Below are 22,905 nucleotides of genomic sequence, written 5' to 3'. Positions count from 1 at the left end.
AAGACCAAAATGTAGCCTCTACGTTCCCTTAACTGCTCAGGCTCGCCAGAAGATAACTCCCTGGCTCTCTACAATATGCTTAATAACTATTTTTTCTCTGGAAGTTCTTCCATATTTCTAAATGGAACTCCTCATAACATAAATGAGGCTTAAGGCTTATTTTTGTTTCAAGTTACATACTCATTTCTCAAATCTTATAAAATTTAATAATTTTTATATTTCTAAACTATCTTTACCTTTTACTTTCCTTTACTCATCTTTGTAATCATCTTCTGAATTACCTCTAAATTTTATATGTCTCTCAAACTTCAAGGCCCAGAACTACCCCTCACTCTAGAAATAGTTTACTGGCAGAATTAAAATAAGTAATTAATAGTTGAAACACATACTCTGAAAAATTCCAGGGTTAAAAAAATTTTAAAGTACTAGAATGTGTACTTACTCCTGGTCAGTTTTCTTCCTAATACTCATTTAACTAGACACAGAATAAAGTGCATTTTTAGAAGTTCATGTTTTCTCTGAAGGTAGGCTATACTTGATATTTTTTATTCAAATCCCCAATTTATCAGTTATTTTCCATTGTTGTCATACTGCTCTGAGGGTTTAACCAATTCCTTTCTTATTTGGAATCATCTGTACAATAATATACACATGTTCAAAAATCCTCTTTCTCTGAAAACAGAACAAATACTAACCTAAACCAAACAGCGGTCAGTAGCACCCATAAAGCATGACACACTCCCTATTCCAGTTTGTACGTGCCCCTTGAACTTCTGGCAGGAGTCATTTAGACAATGGACCAGCAGCAGCAAACGCGAATGAAGACAGCCTGACTAACCCGGCAAATTTACTCATCACTATGACACCTTGCTTTTTCTCTCTACTAGTTAAACTTCAGGAGGCCTTGCTTTCCCCTCCCAGTTGCCCATCCACTTGAGCCCATTTTACTAAGGAAACTGAAGCTCCTTGATGAGAGAACTTTTACTCTACTTTGAACTTCCAGCAAGTAGACAGCCCATTCAACAGTTATTTGTCTACATACCAGCTTTGCATACATGTGCTCTGGATACTATCATTTTTAAGAACAGAAAACTGAAGTAGAAGATTTCTTGACTTTAGCACTAGTAACATTTTGGGCTGGACAATTCCTTGTTGTGGGAGTCTATCCTGTGGACTGCAGGCTATTCCGTGGCATCAGTGCCCTCTCCTCTACCCACTAGAATGCCAGTAGCACCTAGTTTAAGTTATGCCAGCCAAAATGTTTCCAGACACTGGTCCCCTGAGGAGCAAAATCAACCCCTGTTAAATATCACTGGCATAAATTTTTAAAAATTATGCAAAAGCGGGTAACTTTAATGAGTGATTCTCTTACAAAAGGAAGCACCCTTGAGTTCTATAAATGGCTGGATTCTCCAAATGAATAACTATAGCCTTTAAATAAGGTACATAAAAAAACTCAGTATCTTCACTTTTATTTTTATATTTTTTTTTTGTTTCAAGTTTTTATTTAAAGTGAGTTAACATATAATATCTTCACTTTTAAAGTGAAGATGTTACAACAGCTCTAAAACCTCTTCCACTTTAAAGAGGTCTACTGATATATGGTTCCAAGTGCTTTACAGTTAGTAATTGCTTGAGAGGGTGGGTAAGAAAACAAAGAAACAAAAAAAGAAACCAAAAAGTATTACAAACCATGATAAACTAATGACAAATCAGGAAGAAGCACTTCTGGGGCACCTGGATGGCTCAGTCAGTTAGAAACCATGATAAACTAATGAAAAATTAAGAAGAGATACTTCTGGGGAACCTGGGCGGCTCAGTCAGTTAAGCATCCAACTCTTTTTTTTTTTAATGTTTTATTTATTTCTAGGAGAGAGGGAGACAGCATGAACAGGGGAGGGTCAGAGAGAGAGGGAGTCACAGACTGAAACATGCTCCAGGCTCCGAGCTGGCAGTCAGCACAGAGCCCAACGCGGGGCTCGAACCCACGAACCGCGAGATCATGACCTAAGCGAAAGTCGTACGCTTAACCGACTAAGCCACCCAGGCACCCCTTAAGCATCCAACTCTTGATTTCAGCTCAGTTCATGATCTCATGGTTCATGAGCTTGAGCCCTGCATTGGGCTCTGCACTGACAGTATGGAGCCTGCTTGGGATTCCCTCTCTCTCTCCCTTTCTTTCTCTCTCCCTGCCTCTCCCCTGCTCGATCTCTCTCTAGCTAAAAAATAAATAAATAAACTTAAGAAAAATTAAAAAAAAAAGAAGAGACATTTCTGACACTGTGTTATGCTACTGGAAAATATGACTTGTGTATTTTTAAAAGATGACGTACATTAAAATTGTTTAAGTACACTTACTTTAATTACTTACTTTCCTTACATTAAAATCTTTTAAAGTATAAAAAAAGTGAAGATACTGAGGTCTTTATGTACATATACCTTATTTAAAAGCCATTGTTATTCAATTAAAGAATCCCACCATTTATAGAACTCAAGGATGCTTCCTTTTAAGAGTATCCAATGGAAAAAAGGCAGCCTCTTTAACAGATGGTGCTGGGAGAACTGGACAGCAATGTGCAAAAGAATGAAACTAGACACTCTCTCACACCATACACAGAAATAAACTCAAAATGGGTGAAGGACCTGAATGTGAGACAGGAAACTATCAAAACCCTAGAGGAGAAAGCAGAAAACAACCTCCTTGACCTCAACTGCAGCAATTTCTTACTTGACACATCCTCAAAGGCAAGGGAATCAAGAGCAAAAATGAACGATTGGGACCTTATCAAGATATAAAGCTTCTGCACGACAAAGGAAACAACCAAATGACATATTGGATAAACAGTTAGTATCCAAAATCTATAAGGAACTCACCAAACTTCACACCCAAAAAACAAATAATCCAGTGAAGAAATGGGCAGAAGACATGAACAGACACTTCGCCAAAGAGGACATCCAGATGGCTAACAGACACATGAAACAATGCTCAGCACCCCTCCTCATCAGGGAAATACAAATCAAAACCACACTGAGATACCACCTCATGCCAGTCAGAGTGGCTAAAATCAACAAATCAGGAGACTCTAGATGCTGGCGAGGATGTGGAAAAACGGGCACCCTCCTACACTGTCGGTGGGAATGTAAACTGGTACAGCCCCTCTGGAAAACAGTGTGGAGGTTCCTCAAAAAATTAACAGTAGAACTCTCCTATAGCCCAGCAATAGCACTGCTAGGAATTTACCCAAGGGATATAGGAGTGCTGATGCATAGGGGCGCATGTATCCCAGTGTTCATCGCAGCACTTTTAACGGTAGCCAAATCATGGAAAGAGTCTAAATGTCTATCAACTGACAAATGCATCAAGAAGAGGTGGTTTATCTATACAATGGAATACTACATGGCAATGAGAAACAATGAAATCTGGCCATTTGTAGCAACCTGGATGGAATTTGAGAGTGTTATGCTAAGTGAAATAAATCAGGCAGAGAAGGACAGATACCATATGTTTGCACATATAGGTGGATCAGGAGAAACTTAACAGAGGACCATGGGGGAAGAGAGGGGGAAAAATAGCTGGGGATAGGGAAGGAGGCAAACCATGAGAGACTCTTGAATGCTGAGAACAAACTGAGGGCTGCTGGGGGTGGGGGGGAGGGGAAGGGGGGTGATGGGCATGGAGGAGGGCACTTGTTGGGATGAGCACTCGGTGTTATATGGAAACCAACTTGACAATAAACTATATAAAAAAAGATAAAAAAATAAAAAAGAACTAATTTTTGTATATGGTACAAGGTATGAATTGAAGGTCCTATTTTTCACATGAATATCCAATACTTCCGGCACTATTTATTAAAAAGACAATACTTTACCACTGGAAAAAAAAAGATGCTTCCTTTTGTAAGGCAGAGAATCATCTAAAGTTACCCACTTTAAAAAAATTTGGTCTTGAACAGTGCTGCCCAAAAGAAATATAATGCAAGCCATAAGCATACTTTTAAATTTTCTAATAACCACATTAACAAAAAGCAACAGGTTAAATTTTATTAATATATTTTTAACACAACAGACCCAGAATATTATCATTTCAGCACATAATCCATATAAAATTTATGAGATACTTTACATTTTTTCCAACGAAGTCTTAAAACACAGTATTTTACACTTTTAACACATCTCGATTTGGACGAGGCACAGCCTAGCATTCGACAGCCACACGTGGAACGTGGCTACAGTAACGGCGGCTGAAAAGTAAAATAGGGCAAAAAGCAAGAACACTTTTCATCTCCGCCAGAGAATGTAGTGTTCCACATAAATAAATAATCAAGAACTGAAGCTTAACTTTTCAAGGGAAAAGTTTATTCATTATTGATCTTTTTAAAGCACAATACAAACTGTAATACTTTTTAAACAAAGGATTACAAAAAAACACTGATTCTTTGCTTGATAAAGATCCAGTAGTATTATGTTTTATATTCTGATGCAGTTAGCTTGCCTGTTCTCCACCTGCATACCTGTGCATTTCACCACTGCCACACTAGAAACCACCAGATAAACTGGAAACTAGCCTCCCAGAAAGGCCCAGCTGTGGGGATGTCCATAAAATGCCAATTCTGGATTTCCCGACTTTGGGGTCTGGCAGGCCACCTCCTTAAAAGAGGGTGTGAGGGATCTTGTAGAGAGAGAAGCCCATGCATAGAATTCCTCTTCAGGGTAGCCCGTGTCCCCATCTCCCCCCACAAATCCTCACACCAGGGATAGTCTCTTTCCCGCTACTGTTCCCATTTCATCTCTGTTTTCATTCTCTACTCCTCCTTTATCTGTTTTCATCCTCTATTCCCATTTCATCCAGAAGTTCTACTTGTAGAGTGAACACGTGCTGCAGATTGCCAGTCACGGTTTGCCCCCTGTTGTCCCAGCACAATTACTCATAGAGCCTCCTTGCATGCTCAGAGCTGCCCCAGTTTGGACAATCACACAGTTACCCCATTCTAATAATTCCTATCCATAAGGCCCAGCAGAGTTCAATGATCAATCCCTACTCATACATGAAAGGCACAATCGGTACTTATGTTAAAATGGAACCTCAACTTAAGTGTCAGAACATTCCTTATTTCCAACACATTAGATCTTTCTCTCTAGTTACTGTCCCTTTGACATGCTCTACTCCTGCTGGTTAGCCTGGAGTTCAAACTGCATCTTGCTCGAAAAGTCTCTACTGTTAAAAACAAAACAAAATAAATAAACAACAACAACAAAAACCAGTCCACCTACTTGGAATCAACACCTTTCTGATTTGTAAAATTCTTGTCTTTGCTTCCTAACGCTTTTCAAGTTGCCTCATCACTACCAGCTACTGGCTTGACCCTAGCAAAACACTTACACTCCAAAAAGGCTTTATAGTGAAACACAGATTCACAGGCTTAATGTCACGTGCCCTGGCAATACTACTACTACTTTCTTTTTACAGAAACAGAACTGTCTTTCAAGGCATGACACATCAGTCCATGCTGGTTTATACATGATAACTGTATGGATACACTAAGGAACAGAATGTAAGCAGCCTCAGGGCTGCAGGGGTGGAGTGGTGAAGGTAGCTAGGACTGAAGCAAGGACTTCTAACACCTCCACCACCTATCCATCTGCAGCGTCTTATGCGCTAGGGGGTCAGCAAACAGGACTTTGCTTAATCCTCACAATGCTGTCAGGATGTTTTGTTCTTTAAACCCCATTTTACTGCTGAGGGAAAACTCTCAGATCTATTAACTGATACCAAAGAACATAACAGCTTATAAGTGGCAGAGACGTGATGTGACCCCATGTCAGCTTTATAAAACTTGTGCTCTTTCTGTAGATCCAATGCTGCCTCAGTAATCAATATTTGAGGAGAGTGACAGCTGAGGACAGTGTTAGAAAGACTTTTAATTTATGAATACAAGATATCTGAGTCCATATCTCATTCTGGGTAGGAAATGTGTCTGTACTCCCCTGAGCCAGGTGGTGAGGAGCAGAAAGAATAATCACAGTTTATTTCTTTATGATTAGGATTCAGAAAGTTTGTCTCCTCAACCCTTCAAACCTCTTGATTTTGATTTTGTGGTGGTTGTTTTATTTTTCAATTTTTTCTTACCAGTCTGAACTACCTGATCTAACCCTCCTCATTACTGAATGACTTTAGGTAGGCAGTTATTTTCTCTCAGCATCTTTAAGATACAGTTCTATCGTTTTCTCGCTTCTACTATTCTTTTGGTAAACAAGCTACAGCAGCTTCTAAATTACACTAGTAAGATAGCTGTCAATTCACCAGGCACTGGTCTGTTACTAAATCAGTCTCTCTCCGGATATTTCTGGATCTTGTCGTTGTCTTTAATGTTCTGTAGTTTTACTACAAAGAGTCTATGTGTGGATTTCTTTTTGTTTGGGACTTGCCAAACTTGTTGAATTTAAGCACATCAGTTCTGGGACATTCTTAGTCATTTTCCCTTCAGATGTTGCCTCTTCCTCATTCTCATTTCTTACTTCTGGAAATCTGATTACAAGTGTTAGATCTCCTACACCTCTTGCATATATTTTTACCCCTTTGTTTCTCTGTGCCACATTCTGTATAATTTCTGCTGCTCAATCTTGCAGTTCACTGAGCTCCTCTGCTGTGTCTAGACTCTGGCTATTTGTGCCATGTACTTTTTAATCTCACCATTTCTAAAAATTCCCTCTTTTTTTTAATTCAACACAATTATTTTAAGTCTCTTGTTTTTTACTCATGTTACTAATAGATTCTTATCATCCTTTACATTTCAAATCCAATTAGTTTTAGTCTGTATATGAATAATGAAGTCCTAGGGGTGAAATTCTGCTCTTGTTTCTGCTGACTTGTTTCCTCATGTGTTGTCTAGTTTTTTATTGGACACTAATAATTACTTGATGTGTACCTGTGAGAATTTTGAGGGCTTTAGGATGTAAGCATGTTTCACAATTAAAAATGTGTATACACATCTGACAAACAGCCTGGGAAACTACTGATGACAGGCCATTTTATTTTTTTGGTTTGAGGTTTCTGAGACCACATAGGTGTAATATATTTGAATTCCCAACTCTTACGTAGGCAGGGCTGTGGTTACAAATTCTCTGAGGAAATCTCTCTTTCCTCTCCCCTGTCACCTCATAAACAAGGTCAGGACAGACGAGATAACCTGACGTTTCCTTGTGTTGGACAGATTTTTTTCATGCTTTCCTACTTCAATCATGATACAGACCTTCAAGAGTCCAAGCCATTGGCAGGGATCTCAGTTCCAACTCCCTGCCTTTAGAGACCCACAATCTGGTCTTCCGCCCCCTGTGTGACCTTTAACATTCTGGCATGGCTCTTAATCTAGATAATATCCAGATCATCTAGATAAGTGCTGGAGGGAACCGAAGGCTTCAGAGATAGCTTATCACCCTGAATTGCTGCTTCTACTTACCCTTTTTATGGGGAAATATCTGGAGATTTCCTTTTGAAATAATCTGCTTATTTTAAATGGTTGTTTATTGTATTTGGTGAAGCATTTTGAGGATTATCTGTCTTTCATTTACAGGGAGGAAGAAAGAAACCAGAAAAGTCCTTTTTCTAACCTCATGTCTCTTATGGAATAAAAACCTAATGAGCCTGGCATACTTTCTGATACTACAGAAGAACACATGACCATTAGTACCAGATTGTGTAAATGAGATAAGTAACACTCAGGATGAGGTGAAAGTAGTCATCTAGAAACTCTAATTAATATTATGTCTCCTGCTGGCAGTAAATTAGGAAATTTAGGAGTCAGTTAAAAGGAGAAAGGAGTTGGTTTACAAAAATAAACTGGTTTAGAAGAATTTCCACATACATTAAAGGTCACATTAGTATGCTTTTGGTACATACACATATTGCTTATTTGCTTTAGTAATGATGGGGAGAAAAAGAAATAATCCTTTTTGAGCATCTATTATACTCACTGTGAAAGGAATTTTACTCATGTTACTTCTTAGTCCTATGAATCACTGTACAGAATAAAACTGAGGGTCGGAGGTAGAAACTGGCCTGAAGACTACACAGCCAACAGGTCATAGGGCTAGGGTTCAAATCTGGGTATGCCTCTGCTATTTCCACACTGCTGACAGACACCTCTAGCCACAAAGCTTGAATTACAAAACTCACTGAACTAATAAACAGTAGAAGACTCAGGTCAAATAACCCAATTTATTCTTAACTGAATGTCAAAGTCAGGAGTTTTACTCAGAAGAAACGACTACCATTCCATCCACAGGAGTGAATGAAGCACAGCATTTCTGCTTTTCCTACTGCATGTCTGAAATTTTCAGAAGGTGCTCTTCTGAAAGAAGCTTAGGAGGCAAAGAGGTGATCTCCAACACCATGCAGAGTGTAGAGTCAGGTCGGAAGGTTAAGGGAGGGAATCGGGTGTATTTTAAAGGTAGTTTAAAATCAGAACAAAGGTTTTCCATACTCAAGGGGCAAGGAGGGGAAGATTCAAGGCAAATGGGAGACAAAGCTGGGAGGAAAACTTTCACAGTATAACTTATTACAATTTCTGATTTTTGAATCATGTGAATGTATTACATATTCAAAACAATAAATTCTAAAAAATGAGTCTAAAAGTCACCTTTAACCAAGTGTTCTAGCTAACCTACGTAACAACAGATTGAAAGGCTAATGAACACTAAATAAAGACTAAATAGAGTCCATTCACTTCCAAAAGGCTCATTCCTCACACTATGAGTGTTTTCTCAAAACCTGTCGATATTTGAAGGTAAAGTCATTGCTGCATTCTAAAGAACTAAAGTAAAATCGTTACAGCTTCTGGACGAGGAGGCCAGAGGAAAATAAGAACAATATAGTGATTTATTTAAATCTGTTGAAATCTAAGTAAAAAAAAGTACGTGCGTGTTCCACGTCACTGCCAGGCCAGCACTGGCAGCACTTACTTACCTTTAGGAACAGCAGGTTTAACTGCCATTCTGCCAACCAAGCATTCCTTCAGCATGGATTCATAGTTGACCCAACGATGAACCTGGGGTGGGATGCAAATGACAGAGAAGCAACGTGACTCTGATTTTATTCAGAGCAAAACTAAACATACTTGGAACCGCTGTTCTGAAAAACTAAGCAGCAGATCCAACTAGCCAGTAAGGGAGTAACAGGAAGGCAGTGTACAAGGTTCTCCCAGTGTTGTTTGTGCACAGGTCTCTGGAGGTTCCGGACACCCTTCAAGTCCCCATTGCCAGAAATGAGAAAACAGAGGGGGAATAAAAGGGAAGTAGATGGGTTATTATTTGAGGGTAGAATGAGTTGAAATGCCAACAGGTTATCAAATTGCCCATCAGGCATTTGAAAATACAAAACAAGAGGTCAGAAGTGGCATCTAAAGCAAACACAAATCTGACAGAGAAAAGATTACTTAATATTCTTTGTACAACTCAAATACTGGCCTTGAATAAATTCTCAAATATTTAGAGATATAAGAAGTTTCACCACAGAATCTAGAATATAAAGTTGTTTACTTCTGTGGTAAGTGAAAGTCTTAAAAAAGCATCACTGGTCCTGTGAAAGCCAAGGGGAATGCAGCAATCTGGAAATAAACATACTGTTTACACTGCTGAAGAATTTAACAATACAGCAGTTCTTGTGCCTTCTCTGAGACAATTTTGCTTAAATAAGGTCCATATAACCTCATAATATTGAGGAATATAAATAGGATTAGATTTTACTGGAGAATCTTCTTGTGGAAGAGTATATTTAGAATCAAGAGGTTACAGAATAGATATAAGAAAAAAGTATGGCAAACAATTTTTCATGCAAGTGTTTCCAAACTTTTCTATTTGGCTTGCATTGCTAGACAATCACAACTACCAAATGACAATGAGAATTTGCCTTAGAACAGCAATAAGGGGGCACCTGGGTGGCTCAGTTGGTTAACCATATAGCTCTCAGGTCATGATCTCACAGTTTCAAGAGTTCGAGCCCACATCGGTTTCTGCCGACAGTGTGGAGCTTGCCTGGGATTCTGTCTCTCTCTCTATCTGTCCCTTGCTCACTCTGCCTATCTCTCTCTCAAAGTAAGTAAAATTTTAAAATTAAAAAAAAAAAATAGCAGTAAGAACCTCCCAAGAGGAATGCTATTATGACCAACTCTGAAAATAACCCAATCTGACTCTGGTATCTGAAATGGTAAAATCCCAGTACTACAATGTGGATAATCCTCACAAAATACAAAAAAAAGCAAATCTCTGCTGTCTTCAAGATTGTTGTTTCAAAATAACAGTTTAGCCTATTGATAGTAGTTAACATAACTCTATGTAACTTTAAAACAGTATAAGAGCTAATGTTTGTTTTTAGTAAATGTAAGGGGAAAGGTGACTAATTAAAATAAACAACCTTTGAAATATACATTCAGAATCTCTGCTATTACTCTAGGAAAAATAAGTTTTCTCTTCATTAATCATCTAACTTTCTACATGATATGTAGATTCAGTACAGCAAGCTAAGCCAGTCATATAACAATCCCCAAATGAGAAAAAAACTAAGGGCAGAGAAGCTAAGTGACTTGTTCTTTCTTCTAATTGTTATTGTCACCTATAAGCCAATCATCATCATAATCAAAATTAATAAAAAACTGAGTAATCAGCTGTTAGCAGAGGAGATAGCAACCGCTTAAGAGTAGACTCCTGGATACCGATTTGAAACCATCTCTAGAATTATAGTAAATTAATCCAAAGGCAAATTACACAGTTGTTACTCTCGAGCATCTTCCCACATTTCAAAATTCAAGCCAATGTGAATGAAATTTGTGTAACTATTTTTTTCCTGCAACTATCACGCTGCCTAAATCTGAGAGAACCTTTCCACTGAAGGGTTAATTAATACTATGATTAATTTCACCACCTCACCTGATCAAAAAGGTCAGTACCATCCGATCCTGCCGCTCTCATTAGTTCATCTTCTCCACCAGGATGATACTCCATATACGGGGTAACATTATAAACAAACCCTGTATCAAAACAAGGGGAAATAATATCCTAAATAAACTTCTTAAAAATTGTACAAACTAGAAATAAGTTTCAACAAATCTTTTCAAATATGTCCTTTTTAACAATTCATTATTATTTCAAAGTATTAAAAACATGAAGGGTCAAAGATTTCCCCATACTCACAAGCTAACAAGTTAGGCTGACAGTTTCAATGGGTCCAGGGAAGAAAACATCAGACAAAAAGGACAGTTTAGTACTCCCATCACTAGCAGTAGCTACAATATCAGCATTTGCAGGAGTTCCCTGAACCCCAATTCCTACAGATCTATGTGAAGAGGGCCAGATAATACCTGTACACTCAATGTGCTGCAAGACAGGCAGAGAACTCTGAGTTTAGGAAAGTCGAATTTTTATAATGACCAGTAAGCACAGGTGCGCTTCATTCTTGGTATATTTATTATACCAAACAGTAGGCAAGTGGTCCTTTGCTCTAGAGTCACTGGTTCTGCCTTCCAAGGTTGTTTACTATGCACACATCCCTGAAAAGGTTGTCCAGACAAAGACATCTTACTTCTGCTCATAAGATGTGCAAATATCTAAAAAACCTATAGAAAATTGCCTCCTAACACAAAGAAATAATCAAATGCTATTTATAATTTTTAAAAGCTCCCTCTAATATTTCTACTCCGTCATCCTCTACTGCCCTGATAGGAGAATCTGATGAAAAAGAATCACACTCTCATCCATGTGTCTGATCATCTCAGTGAATGCCAAGCAAGCAAGGGTGTCTGGGCCACCGAGGCAGGCTCTGAGAAGGCAAGCACAATCCTTTTCTGCAGTTGCCCAAGGAACAAAGATTATTGTTTAGATCTTAATAATCCCTTTATCTTCCCCAAATATTTATTTCATCTGTTCATAGATCTGAATGCACGTTTATCTTTTTAAAAAAAGAACATGAAACAACAATGGAGGAAAACTCCTCACTGAATAGCCTTCTCAAAGAAATGAGTTCCCTTCTAGTCCTTAAAAACTACAGGGGAGACAGACCCAGCCCTGAAGACATCTCAAGGGTGCCAGGAGAACAAGCGGTCTTCTTCCACCCAGGACTGTTCCCTCTCAGTGTTATGACTTCTGGGAATTTAAATAACCTCAGAGAACTTAAAATGTTCATCTACAGAATAATCTTGGGAGGAAAGAAGCAACTGGGTTTCAGACCCAAAAAGGTATTGTCGTTTTTCCACAAGTTTAATTTTAGAGAAAAACCAACCAGGTGGATTTCTTTATAAAATTGTGTAAAAAGCGATTTAGGCAACAAAGAGAAGTTAACTCACAAACTCTTTCAGTAGTCCTCCAAATTAGTCTGAGAAAAAAACAAAAAAAACCAAAACAACTGGTGGAGTTCTCCCCTTTCTTCTTCCCTATATACCTCACCACCAAATTTGGAAGGAATTTTTCCTATTGTTTAGTGCTTTGAAATCCACAGACCACAAATATCAGAGGTAATGATTAGGATCAGAATTATTACCAATAAATTCCCATTTAAAGCCAGAATGCCTTCCAGATAAAAGAAATCCCAAACTTCCCATACAACCAAACCTCGACTAGAGTTTCTCAAGAACATGAGGCTTAGGACACGCAATCAGGCAACGTGCATGATGGAATCTCACACATGTCAGCAATCAGCAGAAAGACCAACAGGCAGCCCTGCCAGCTAACCAGAATCAGCATAGAAAGCCGAAAACACCCCACACGGGTTCTCTTGGGCCTCCCAACCCTTCAGATTGACCTTCAGCCTCTCATCATCTCACTCTGGACCTGAACAATTTCTCAATTTCTTCAAATGGACAAAAACAGATGCCTAGACAATCCCACACTATAAGGAATTGAGACTTAGTGTCTCAGCCCAAGAAATGTTAGATCCAACCACACTTGGCTCATGATCTGTTAACCGAGACATAAACCTAGCTCCCAAAATGCAACTGATGTTTTTTTCCTCTGGCACCGAGGCCCGTTCTTCTCTTTTTCTTCCTCTATTTTATCTCCTTCCTTTTTCCTTTACAAAAGCAATTTCTGAAAACTAAAACTTGAATGTGGCAGAAGAAAACAAATGCAAAGAACTAAACCTCATGCTCTTTTTCTGTGCTTCACTGTATTGTTTGTACTATATGCGCTTTTTAGACAATAATCTCTCTGTATAAGCCTCTAGCTTCCTTTATACTTACTATTTGGTTTTTAGACTAATTTTGCAACTTTCTAAAGTTTGCAATGACACAACTAACTTTTCCCTATAGCTCTAGTTGCTCAAGTATGGCAGACGTGTACATCTGATTGCCCATAAAATATAAATAGATAGTACTTAGGGGCCCACAGATACAATCTCAACTTTATGCTAGGCTATTACTAAATTCCGCAAAACTTAAATCCTAATTATGACGTTAAGAACAAAAATGGGGGGGGGGGTGCCTGGGTGGCTCAGTCGGTTAAGCGTCTGACTTCGGCTCAGGTCATGATCTCACAGTCCGTGGGTTTGAGCCCTGCGTCTGGCTCTGTGCTGACAGCTCAGAGCCTGGAGCCTGCTTCAGATTCTGTGTCTCCCTCTCTCTCTGCCCCTCCCCCACTCACTCTCTGTCTCTGTCTCTCAAAATAAAATAAAGACACTAAAAAAAACATTAGGGGCACCTGGGTGGCTCAGTCAGTTAGGTGTCCGACTTCGGCTCAGGTCATGATCTCACGGTTTGTGGGTTCGAGCCCCGCATCAGGCTCTGTGCTGACAGCTCAGAGCCTGGAGCCTGCTTCATATTGTGTCTGCCTCCCTCTATGACCCTCCCCTGCTCGCTCTCGCTCTCTCTCTCTCTCGGAAATTAATAAAAACATTAAAAAAATTTTTTAAAAAATTAAAAAACATAAAAAAAAAGAACAAGATTGGGCAGGAAGAGATTCATAAAACACCAATCCTAAAGGGTACAAAATTGTTGTGACCAAGAGCCTCTGGTTACAGCCCAATTGGTGCTTTTAGATTATTTACATGGGTCACCTTCAATTGCAGGGAGGATTTAAGGAGAGTACCTACTGACTTTATTGATTGACTGATTTATCCATCCACTCATCCCCCCATCAATCCATCGATCCATCCATCCATGCATCTTATCTATCTACCCCCTTCTTTGCCTTGATTTTTTAAATTTTGTTTTTTAAATTCTAACCAGGAGTAGATACAAGGATTGACTGACTACTGTTAAGAAAAGCAAGTTAGGGGCGCCTGGGTGGCTTAGTCGGTTAGGCGTCCGACTTTCGCTTAGGTCATGATCTCGCGGTTCGTGGGTTCGAGCCCCGCGTCGGGCTCTGTGCTGACAGCCAGCTCAGAGCCTGGAGCCTGTTTCAGTCTGTGATTCCCTCTCTCTCTGACCCTCCCCTGCTCACGCTCTCTCTCTCTCTCTCTCCTAGAAATAAATATATTAAAAAAAAAAGAAAAGCAAGTTAATTTCACTATACACATACGAATTATAATGTTGTACATCATAAACTTAAAGTGTTACATGTCAATTATATTTCAATATAACTGAAAAATATAGCTAAAAAAGAACTTATTGAAATTAAAATACAACAGTTTTGTTAGGAGCATATGCCCTAATGTTTAAACGCATCACCTTTTAAATGCCCAAGCAATATTCAGGGGTATGTTTTCTAGCTAATTCATCCAGGCAGAGCTGCTGTGCAATTGAAAACATACATTCGGAACACAAGCTACACTAAGTTCTTTACGCAATGTACTGGTAGTACCTGTTCCAACATTTGTACACTGAAATATGTCTTTTGTGTTATATGTCTGAAACTCTGAGCTCTCAAGTAAGTTCTTAGAATAAAAATTACTTACTTTAAATTACCAATTAGTACTTTGTATCCTCAGAAACTTATAATACTTGGGATTTTGTCTCTCATACTCTCTGCCCCTTTCCAGTTTATGCTCACACACACACTCTCTCTAAATAAATTTTAAAAACATAGAAATACTGCATAATACTTGACATGTACATCATAGGCAATAAATAAATTTTTGTTGAATGAATATATTGTGGGGTTTTAGATTTAAATCTATGTATGAATTTTAAACAAAAATTAACTTTAAATTTGATTGCAAAAATACTACTTTTATTTAAAGTGGTAGTTCTCAAAGTTTGCGGGGGTTTAAGATCTCTTTACTCTTTTATTTTTACATTTTTTTAAATGTTTACTTATTTTTGAGAGACAGAGAGACAGAGTGTGAGCAGAGGAAGGGCAGAGAGAGAAGGAGACGCAGAATCTGAAGCAGGTTCCAGGTTCTGAGCTGTCAACACAGAGCCTGATGCGCGGCTCAAACTCATGAACTGCGAGATCAGGACCCGAGATCATGACCTGAGCTGAAGTCGGCCACTTAATGAACTGAGCCACCCAGGCACCCCTCTTTACTCTTTTAAAAACTGAGGACCCCCAAGGTACTTTTGTTAATGATGGTTATATCTATTGATGTTTTTACTTTTCAGAAATGAAAATTAAAAAATTTAAAGAGGCAGCTCTTTCTGCCCACAAGCCCTGTCCCTGTTCCTTAATAAAACAATGAATGAAAGAAAGAAGAAAATTAAAGAGTATTTTTAAATTAATTAAAGTAAAAACAATAAACTCACTATATGTTATCCAAAATAATAGACATTTTTATGAAAAATAACGATATTTTACAAAACAAAAAATACAGAGGTGCCATTGTGTTAAATTTTGGCACATATCTTTATAATGTGGCTTAATAGTTGACACCTGTATTCTCACGGCACCTTCTGCACTTAAACTTATACACCTGTGAAACAAAGATTTTTTTTAAAAGGTAGATAACAGTATTATCAAAATTTTTGGCCTTGGACCACCTACCAAAAGAGCTTTAAGCTCCCTCAGGAACCCCTGGATCATGCTCTGAGACTCTCTGACATAAAATAGAACAAAGGAAAAAGGACAAATTATTAGTGTGTGGCCTGAATCACGGGGATGCAGCTCACTCCTTACTGGTGAGCTTTTAGGATTCACATGTGGTTACATAACCTGAAAAATTATGGGAGCCTCATCTGGGAAATGGATTAATTGGTATAAATGTCACTTGAGTCTTACATTGCGGTGTCTGGTATAGAGCTGGGGTTGAGAACAAGGTGATGTTTGCTGCAATCCAGTTGTGAGTTCAGTTACCTGAGATATGTGATTCCGGGGTCTGTGAGTGGGAAAAGGCTTTTTCTACCTATGGGAAGTCGGAGTGGTGACCGAAAAAGAGTGCCCTGAAACTGGAAGTTTCACACATTGTTGCTGAGAATGGAACCTTGTCTGGCAGTTCCTCAAAAGGTTAAACATAGACTGTATGTGACCCAGTAGATTTATTCCTAAGTGGATACTCAAAAGAAATAAAAATATATGTCCATGCAAGAATGTGTACGTGAATGTTCATAGCAACATGATTTATAATAACTTAAACGTCAATGAACAGATAAATGAAATGGTCCATATTCATACGTGGAGTAATATTCGGCCAGAAAAAGGACTGAAGTACTGACATGTGCTACAACATGGACGAACCCTGAAAATATTATACTAAGAAAGAAGGCAAACTCAAAAAACCATATAGTTCATGCTTCCATTTATACGGAATGTCCCAAATTTCCAAGTCTCAAGAGACAGAAAGGGCATTAGTGGTTACCTATAGCTGAGGGGATGGCTAAAGAATGTTTCTGCATAGTGTTAAGTCACAGTGTCCGTGGTCAGTGACCGCTACGTTGGGACTCAGATTCTTCACAATATCCGTATCAAAAACTCAAAGGGGATTTCTCCTTTTTGAAAAACTAAGGAGTCTTTTTTGTTTGTTTCTTTTTAATACTCTTTAAGTTCAGATCATGTGACCAGTGTTACTAGTGTCTCTTTTTCTTGGTTGCTAGGAAGGTCAGGACTGCATTTAATGCTCAATCACAGTACTACTGTTAGCTAGGTTAGGCAACCGGTATATTTTCTTTTTTTTTTTATGTTTTGTTGTGGGTTTTATAATTTTTACACATAAAGTTAAATATGTTGTTGTAAGATGCCTTAGTCTTCAGCAGTAACAGTTAGGATTGAAATTACAACAAATATAAAAAGTATATGTGAAAAACTAGGGGCAGCATTTACAAGATGGAGAAGAGTTCTTTCTGTATAAAATGCCAACATTAGTTTTTAGGTATAAAAATGAAACTGATCATTGGACTCAAGCCTTTAAATAAGCAGTGAGCTCCTAGACACTAGTAGGAGCTGGTAAGTAGATGATGGATGATGGTGTGTGTAGATCTTATAGAGGTAAGTCCTGTACTAATGAAAAACCAGACTAAAAACTGCCTTTAGAGTTCTCCCAATTTTAAGTCAGGGCTCTATCCCACTAACCATGAGATCATGACCTGAGCTGAAATCAAGAGTTGGTCATGTAATCAACTCAGCCACCCAGAGCCCCTGAGGTATTTCTATTTACTTCACTATTCACCACAGTTCATTTTGTTGGCTCTAAAAGAAATGCAGGGAAAAGGTGGGTTAACACAGTAAAATCATGGCATATGTCACAGTATTCAAATACAGATTCATTTTTGCAAGTACTGTGACTACTTTGCCATCTTGTGTTCAATAAAGAAATAGCACGTTACTTTTATTTTACATCTACTGATATTTATCTAGTTTTTTCTAGCAACTTCTGAGAGAGGGTGTTAAAATAAGCAGCAATGATTATGAATTGTAATTCTATCTTTCAATGCTATTAATATTTGTTTCATGTATTTTGAAACTTTGTTACAAGGCAAAAACAGTCTTCCTAATCAACTGACTCTTCACAGTATGAAATGTTTTTATCTCTGATAAGATTTCTTATCTTTGTCTGGTAATATCTTTTATATAATTTTAACATAGTCCAACCTTAGTATATTTACTATCTAGATAGTATATGTTTTTCTACGCATTTACTTTCAACCTTTCTGTCTCCTATTTAAAATGCATCCCTTATACAGAGCACTCGAACAGATATTTCTACAAAGAAGAGATACAAATGGTCAAAAGACACATGAATTTATGCTCAACATCACTCATCATCAGAAAAATGAAAATCAATCCACAATGAGCTACCAACTCATTTCTGTCAGAATGGGTAAAAATAAAAAACATAAATAATAAGTGTTGGCAAGGATGTGGAGAAAAAGGAACCCTCAATGCACTGCCAGTGGGAATACAAATTGGTGCAGCCACTGTGGAAAACAGTATGAGGTTCCTCAAAAATTAAAAGTAGAAATACCATAGAATCTATAATTCTACCACTGGGTAATTTATCCAAAGAAAACAAAAACACTAATTTGTTTTTTACAGTGTTTATTACAGCATTATTTACAAGAGCCAAGATATGAAAGCAACCCAAGTGTCCACTGATTGATGAATGGATGAAGACGTGGTTTATTATATACACAATGGTATACTGGTCAGCCACAAAAAAAAAAAAAAGAATGAGATCTTGCCATTTGCAATAAATGGATGAACCTAGAACGTATTATATTAAGTGAAATAAGCCAGACAAGTACCATATGATTTCAGACATATGTAGAATTTAAGAAACAAAACAAATGTACAAACAAAAAAGGATACCAAAAAACGTGACTCTTAAATACAGAGAAAAAACTAGTGGTTGCCAGAAGGAAGGCAAGTTGGGGGATGGATGAAATACATAGAGAGGATTAAGAGTACCCATACAGTGATGAGCACTGAGTAATGTATAGAATTGTGGAATCATTATACTATATACCTAAAAATAATATAACACTGTGTGTTAATTATACTTCAATAAAAAAAAAAGGAAAGAAAAACAAAGGAAAGGAATTGCCCTAAGATACTTTGGAAACTAATGTTTTGACTAGGAATGTAAAACTAAAGACAAATACAATTATATGAAACACTAAAATAAACAAAAAACAGTGTATCACTTATATCCATCATGTAGTTAGGTCTTGACAAACATAAACATACAATCTCTATCTTTCAATCCAAATGACTGGTCCATTTACACTTGAATATTGATGTGGCTGATTCAGAGCTACATTTTATCAGTCTCCATCCTTACCCTAAAATTTTCTTTTTCTTCCAAGTTTTCTGCCTGTGTCTCTGTTCCTCTTTTCCCACCTTCTTTAGGCTTAAGTATTTTTTAGAATTTCATTTTATCTACTGACTTTTTAGTTATACCTCTTTGCATTATTTTTTAAGTGACTGTTCTAGGGATATACAGCATATGTCCTTAACTATAACCGATTTACTTAATACTGTGCCCCTTTTTACATTTGCTATAAGAACCATTTACCACTCTCCATTCCCTATACTTTGTGTAACCCCACAATAGAATGTTATAATTTCTGCTTTAATCATTAATTACCTTTCTTTTAACAGTTAAGAGGGGAAAAAAGTAAATTTTTTCCTCTTTACTCACATATTTACCAGTTCCTAAAGATCTGAGCTTACATCTGGTATCATTACCCTTCAACCTAATGAACTTCCTGTCAAACTCCTTACGGTGTAGGTCAGCTAGTACTAAGTTGTCAGTTTTTGTTTATCTGAAAAAGTCTTTATTTCCTTTTTCTCCTTAAAGAATTCTGTATCTTTAAGGATACAGAATTCAGGGCTGATGTTGCAGGGGGTTTTCCTACAACAAATCATTTTTATTGTTTCCATGTGTATGTTTTTTTCTGACTGTTGTCAAGATTTTCTCTTTATCTTTGGTTTTTAGCAGTTTGAGTATAATGTGCCTCTATGTAATGTGGTTTGTATTGATTATGCTTGGATCTGCTAAGCGTCTAAATTGACAATTTCATGTGTTCAACAAATTTGGGAAATTTCTGGCCATTAGGTTTTCAAATATTTTTCTGCCCCATTATTCTATTCCTCTCCTTCTAGAACTATGACTACACATATATTAGGCATTTTAATTTTGTCCTGTACATCCCTGAGCCTTTGTTCAAATTCTTTTTAATCATTTTCCTCTCCGTTTTTCAGATTATATAACTTCTATTACTCCATCTGCAAGTTTACTAAACCTTACTTCTGTTACCTCTAATTTGCTTTCAAGTCCATTTTGTAAAAATTTATATTTCATGTATTATATTTTTCAGTTCTAAATTTCCACATCTTTATACCTTTTACTTGGCTGAGATTTCCTATTTGTTCATTCATTATATACATGCATTCCTTTATTTTCTTGAGTATAATTATAATAGGTGCCTTAAAATCCTTTTGAACTAAATTTAACATCTGGATCATCTCTGAGTCACTCTCCAATAATTGCCTTTTCTCTTCAGCATGTCTGTAAATTTTGAATTCTGTTCTGGCCATTGTAAATAATTTGTTGCAGAAACTCTAAATTCTGTTACATCCCTCCAAAGAGAATGATTGTTTTAGTAGGTAATTAATTGGACTCAAACCCCAAACTCTGTTTCCCCTCTGGGGGAAATGAAAACTGGAACTTCTCTTCAATGTTTTTAGCCTTATTGGAATGCTCAGAGTCTGTCTATGCAAGATTTAGACAGTGAATATACCTCTAGACTTCTCTTTTTCTGGATTTTTCTCCCTCACTTTCCATTTGTTCCAGATGCCCCAAACTTTGTCATCTACTTCTTCAAGCCAGTTAGATTGGGAGTCTCCCCTGAGTTTTAGTCTTCCTTTACAGTACCAACTTGGGCTTGACTTCAAGTTAAATATCATCTGAAATAGGACACTCACCCAGTAGTTCCGTCTTCTAAATATAGATAATTCCTAACCTCTAGTTTCTGTATGCTTTTGGTTGTTTGCTAGTATCTCTAGATAGTTACTTAAAAAAAATATTTTGTCTTGAGCTTATAGTTGGTGTTTGCTGGAGTGTTAGTACAATAGGAGCCAATTAACTGTAACTTAAAACTCAACTCTGCATATTACTTTAGAAAACTAGGTAATACTATCTTGCTAATTATAATGGAGACAAATGGAAAAGAAATTTATGAAAAACAAATGGATTTTGTAACAATTTAAAGTAAACGTGGCCTTGGTATTTAAAAACAGTAACTAGAAACTGGGCTTAAAAGATGGTGGACAGTAGAGTATTTTAGGAGTTCAGGATTGAAAGCATTCATTTGTCTCCCACACTCCTGAGAAGTTTCTAAAATGACGATAAATAACACATAAAGCCATAAAGACACAGAAATGAGAAGAGGAGATGACAGCAATAAAGTTTTGGTAGCCTGAAAGCCAAATGGATGAGCAATACCATACTTAGCAGAATGAAGAAAGGTGAAAATAAAGCCTGTGTAAGTTGGAGGGGAACCTATAAAAAGCCAATGTGTGCAAGGGAACCCGCCAAAAGTGTAAGAATCAGAGATTCCAGGCAGTTCTTAAGTTAGGGTCCAGAAAGTTCTCAAAATTCAATATAAGAAGCAGTATGAGCCTTAAATCCCCTCCCCCATCCTACACAATCAAGCGACCAGAGTCTTCCCAACCTGCAAGAAGTGTAGTTTGCTCTCTAGAGAGAAGGAACCATAGAAACACTATACTGAAGGAAACATACTTGGGAGTGGGGGAGAGGTTTGAACTAAAAACCTGAAGCAAAGTGTACATGTCAAAACATTAAGATCCACCTCCTACCACCACCATCCCAGCAGCTCCCATTCCCCGAAGAGCCCTCAGAATACTTATTTACAGATGATGGGGAGGATTCTACCCTGAAAGACTTGCATAAAGTAGGCTGGGGACACCTGCCAGTGCAGCCAACCGACTCATAGAAAGGTTCTGTCCGCACACAGAGAGCTTCCATTTAGCTGTCTGTTTCATCCCTCTCAAAATAAAAGGCCAAACATTTGAAGAAAGTCTCTAAAACTAAGGTTGGTTATCTAAGCAACTTAAATTGTCAACCTGTGGCATGCAATTTAAAAAAAAAAAAAAAAAAAGAAAGATGAAAATTGAGACCGGCACTACTTCACAGAAAGTAGAGAGGAGTCAGGTAACAACTGTGCTGAATACAACTTGAGCTTCTAATTCTACCAAATGACTTCAATGATGGTAAGTCCAATCTACAAAACAGCTAAGAGAATCTGACCCAAAAGTCTCAGTTTGCACAGGAAAATTTATAAATAGAATGTGATAAAGGCCTTTATGCACTTCAGAAGGTCAATGGGGCATAATTATCAAAGATCATTTTATGTGACATTAGTATTAGGAAAAACAGCCCTGCTCTGTAACTATAAGGAAATGAATCAGCAAAAGCATTAAAAATTAGCCAACAGTCTGAGCAATCAGTTACAGTCTATTTTGAAAACAATTCACAAACCTCTCCAAGGGAGAACAGTGACCAAACATCATTAGCAACAACCACATGTGTTATCTCCTTAAACTGGATTTACAATTTGTGTCAATATTAAGCAAGACACCCTCTCTCTAAAAGATGGGTTTTTCCTATGCCATGAGATCATTTCCCTGTCTGCCCATGATTTATTTATTTCTACCAGTGATAGCTACCAGCGCTTGACAGACTTGCTATTAATTACTTGGAGAAAAAAAGAGAGAGAAGAGAAGAAAAAAGAAAATGTGTCCTTGTACTTTGGATTTTTTATTTTCCAAAATAAGTCAGCTGCAAAGAATACTTAAGATATAATGATGAACTTCAGAAGTATAAAGGCACAAGAAAAATTTGTTCCTACTCTTAACAAAAATAAAAAGCCAGACAATCCAGAAAAACCACACGTTTTTGAGCCCATCAGGGAAGTGAGGTCATAAGTCAACCACTGATATAAAACCAGAATGACAAGCCTCTTAGAGGAGAGGGGACACATGAATTGTTTCATTTTGGACAAAGCACGGAAAAAAGAGACGTTGTGAAATTTT

The 22,905-nt window shown here is 37.5% G+C and overlaps 1 protein-coding gene across 2 annotated transcripts in view; it reads right to left on the bottom strand.

Moving 5' to 3' along the window:
* The window catches only part of LOC120223638 (cytochrome b5 reductase 4), a 92,031-nt gene that overhangs the window by 49,686 nt on the left and 19,440 nt on the right, over positions 1 to 22,905 (bottom strand). For both annotated transcript variants that reach the window (XM_039221821.1, XM_039221822.1), the window contains exons 3-4: positions 10,921 to 11,021; positions 8,963 to 9,044 (exon numbers count right to left, since the gene is read on the bottom strand). In XM_039221821.1, the coding sequence (XP_039077752.1) occupies positions 8,963 to 9,044; positions 10,921 to 11,021 (183 nt within the window). The remainder of the gene's footprint in view (positions 1 to 8,962; positions 9,045 to 10,920; positions 11,022 to 22,905) is intronic.

Source organism: Hyaena hyaena, unplaced genomic scaffold (genome assembly GCF_003009895.1).
Source record: "Hyaena hyaena isolate Hyena2069 unplaced genomic scaffold, ASM300989v1 scaffold_1027, whole genome shotgun sequence".
NCBI classification, from domain to species: Eukaryota; Metazoa; Chordata; class Mammalia; order Carnivora; family Hyaenidae; genus Hyaena; species Hyaena hyaena.
The sequence above is the reverse complement of the archived record's forward strand: the minus strand, read 5'-3'. Positions and strand labels throughout refer to the sequence as shown.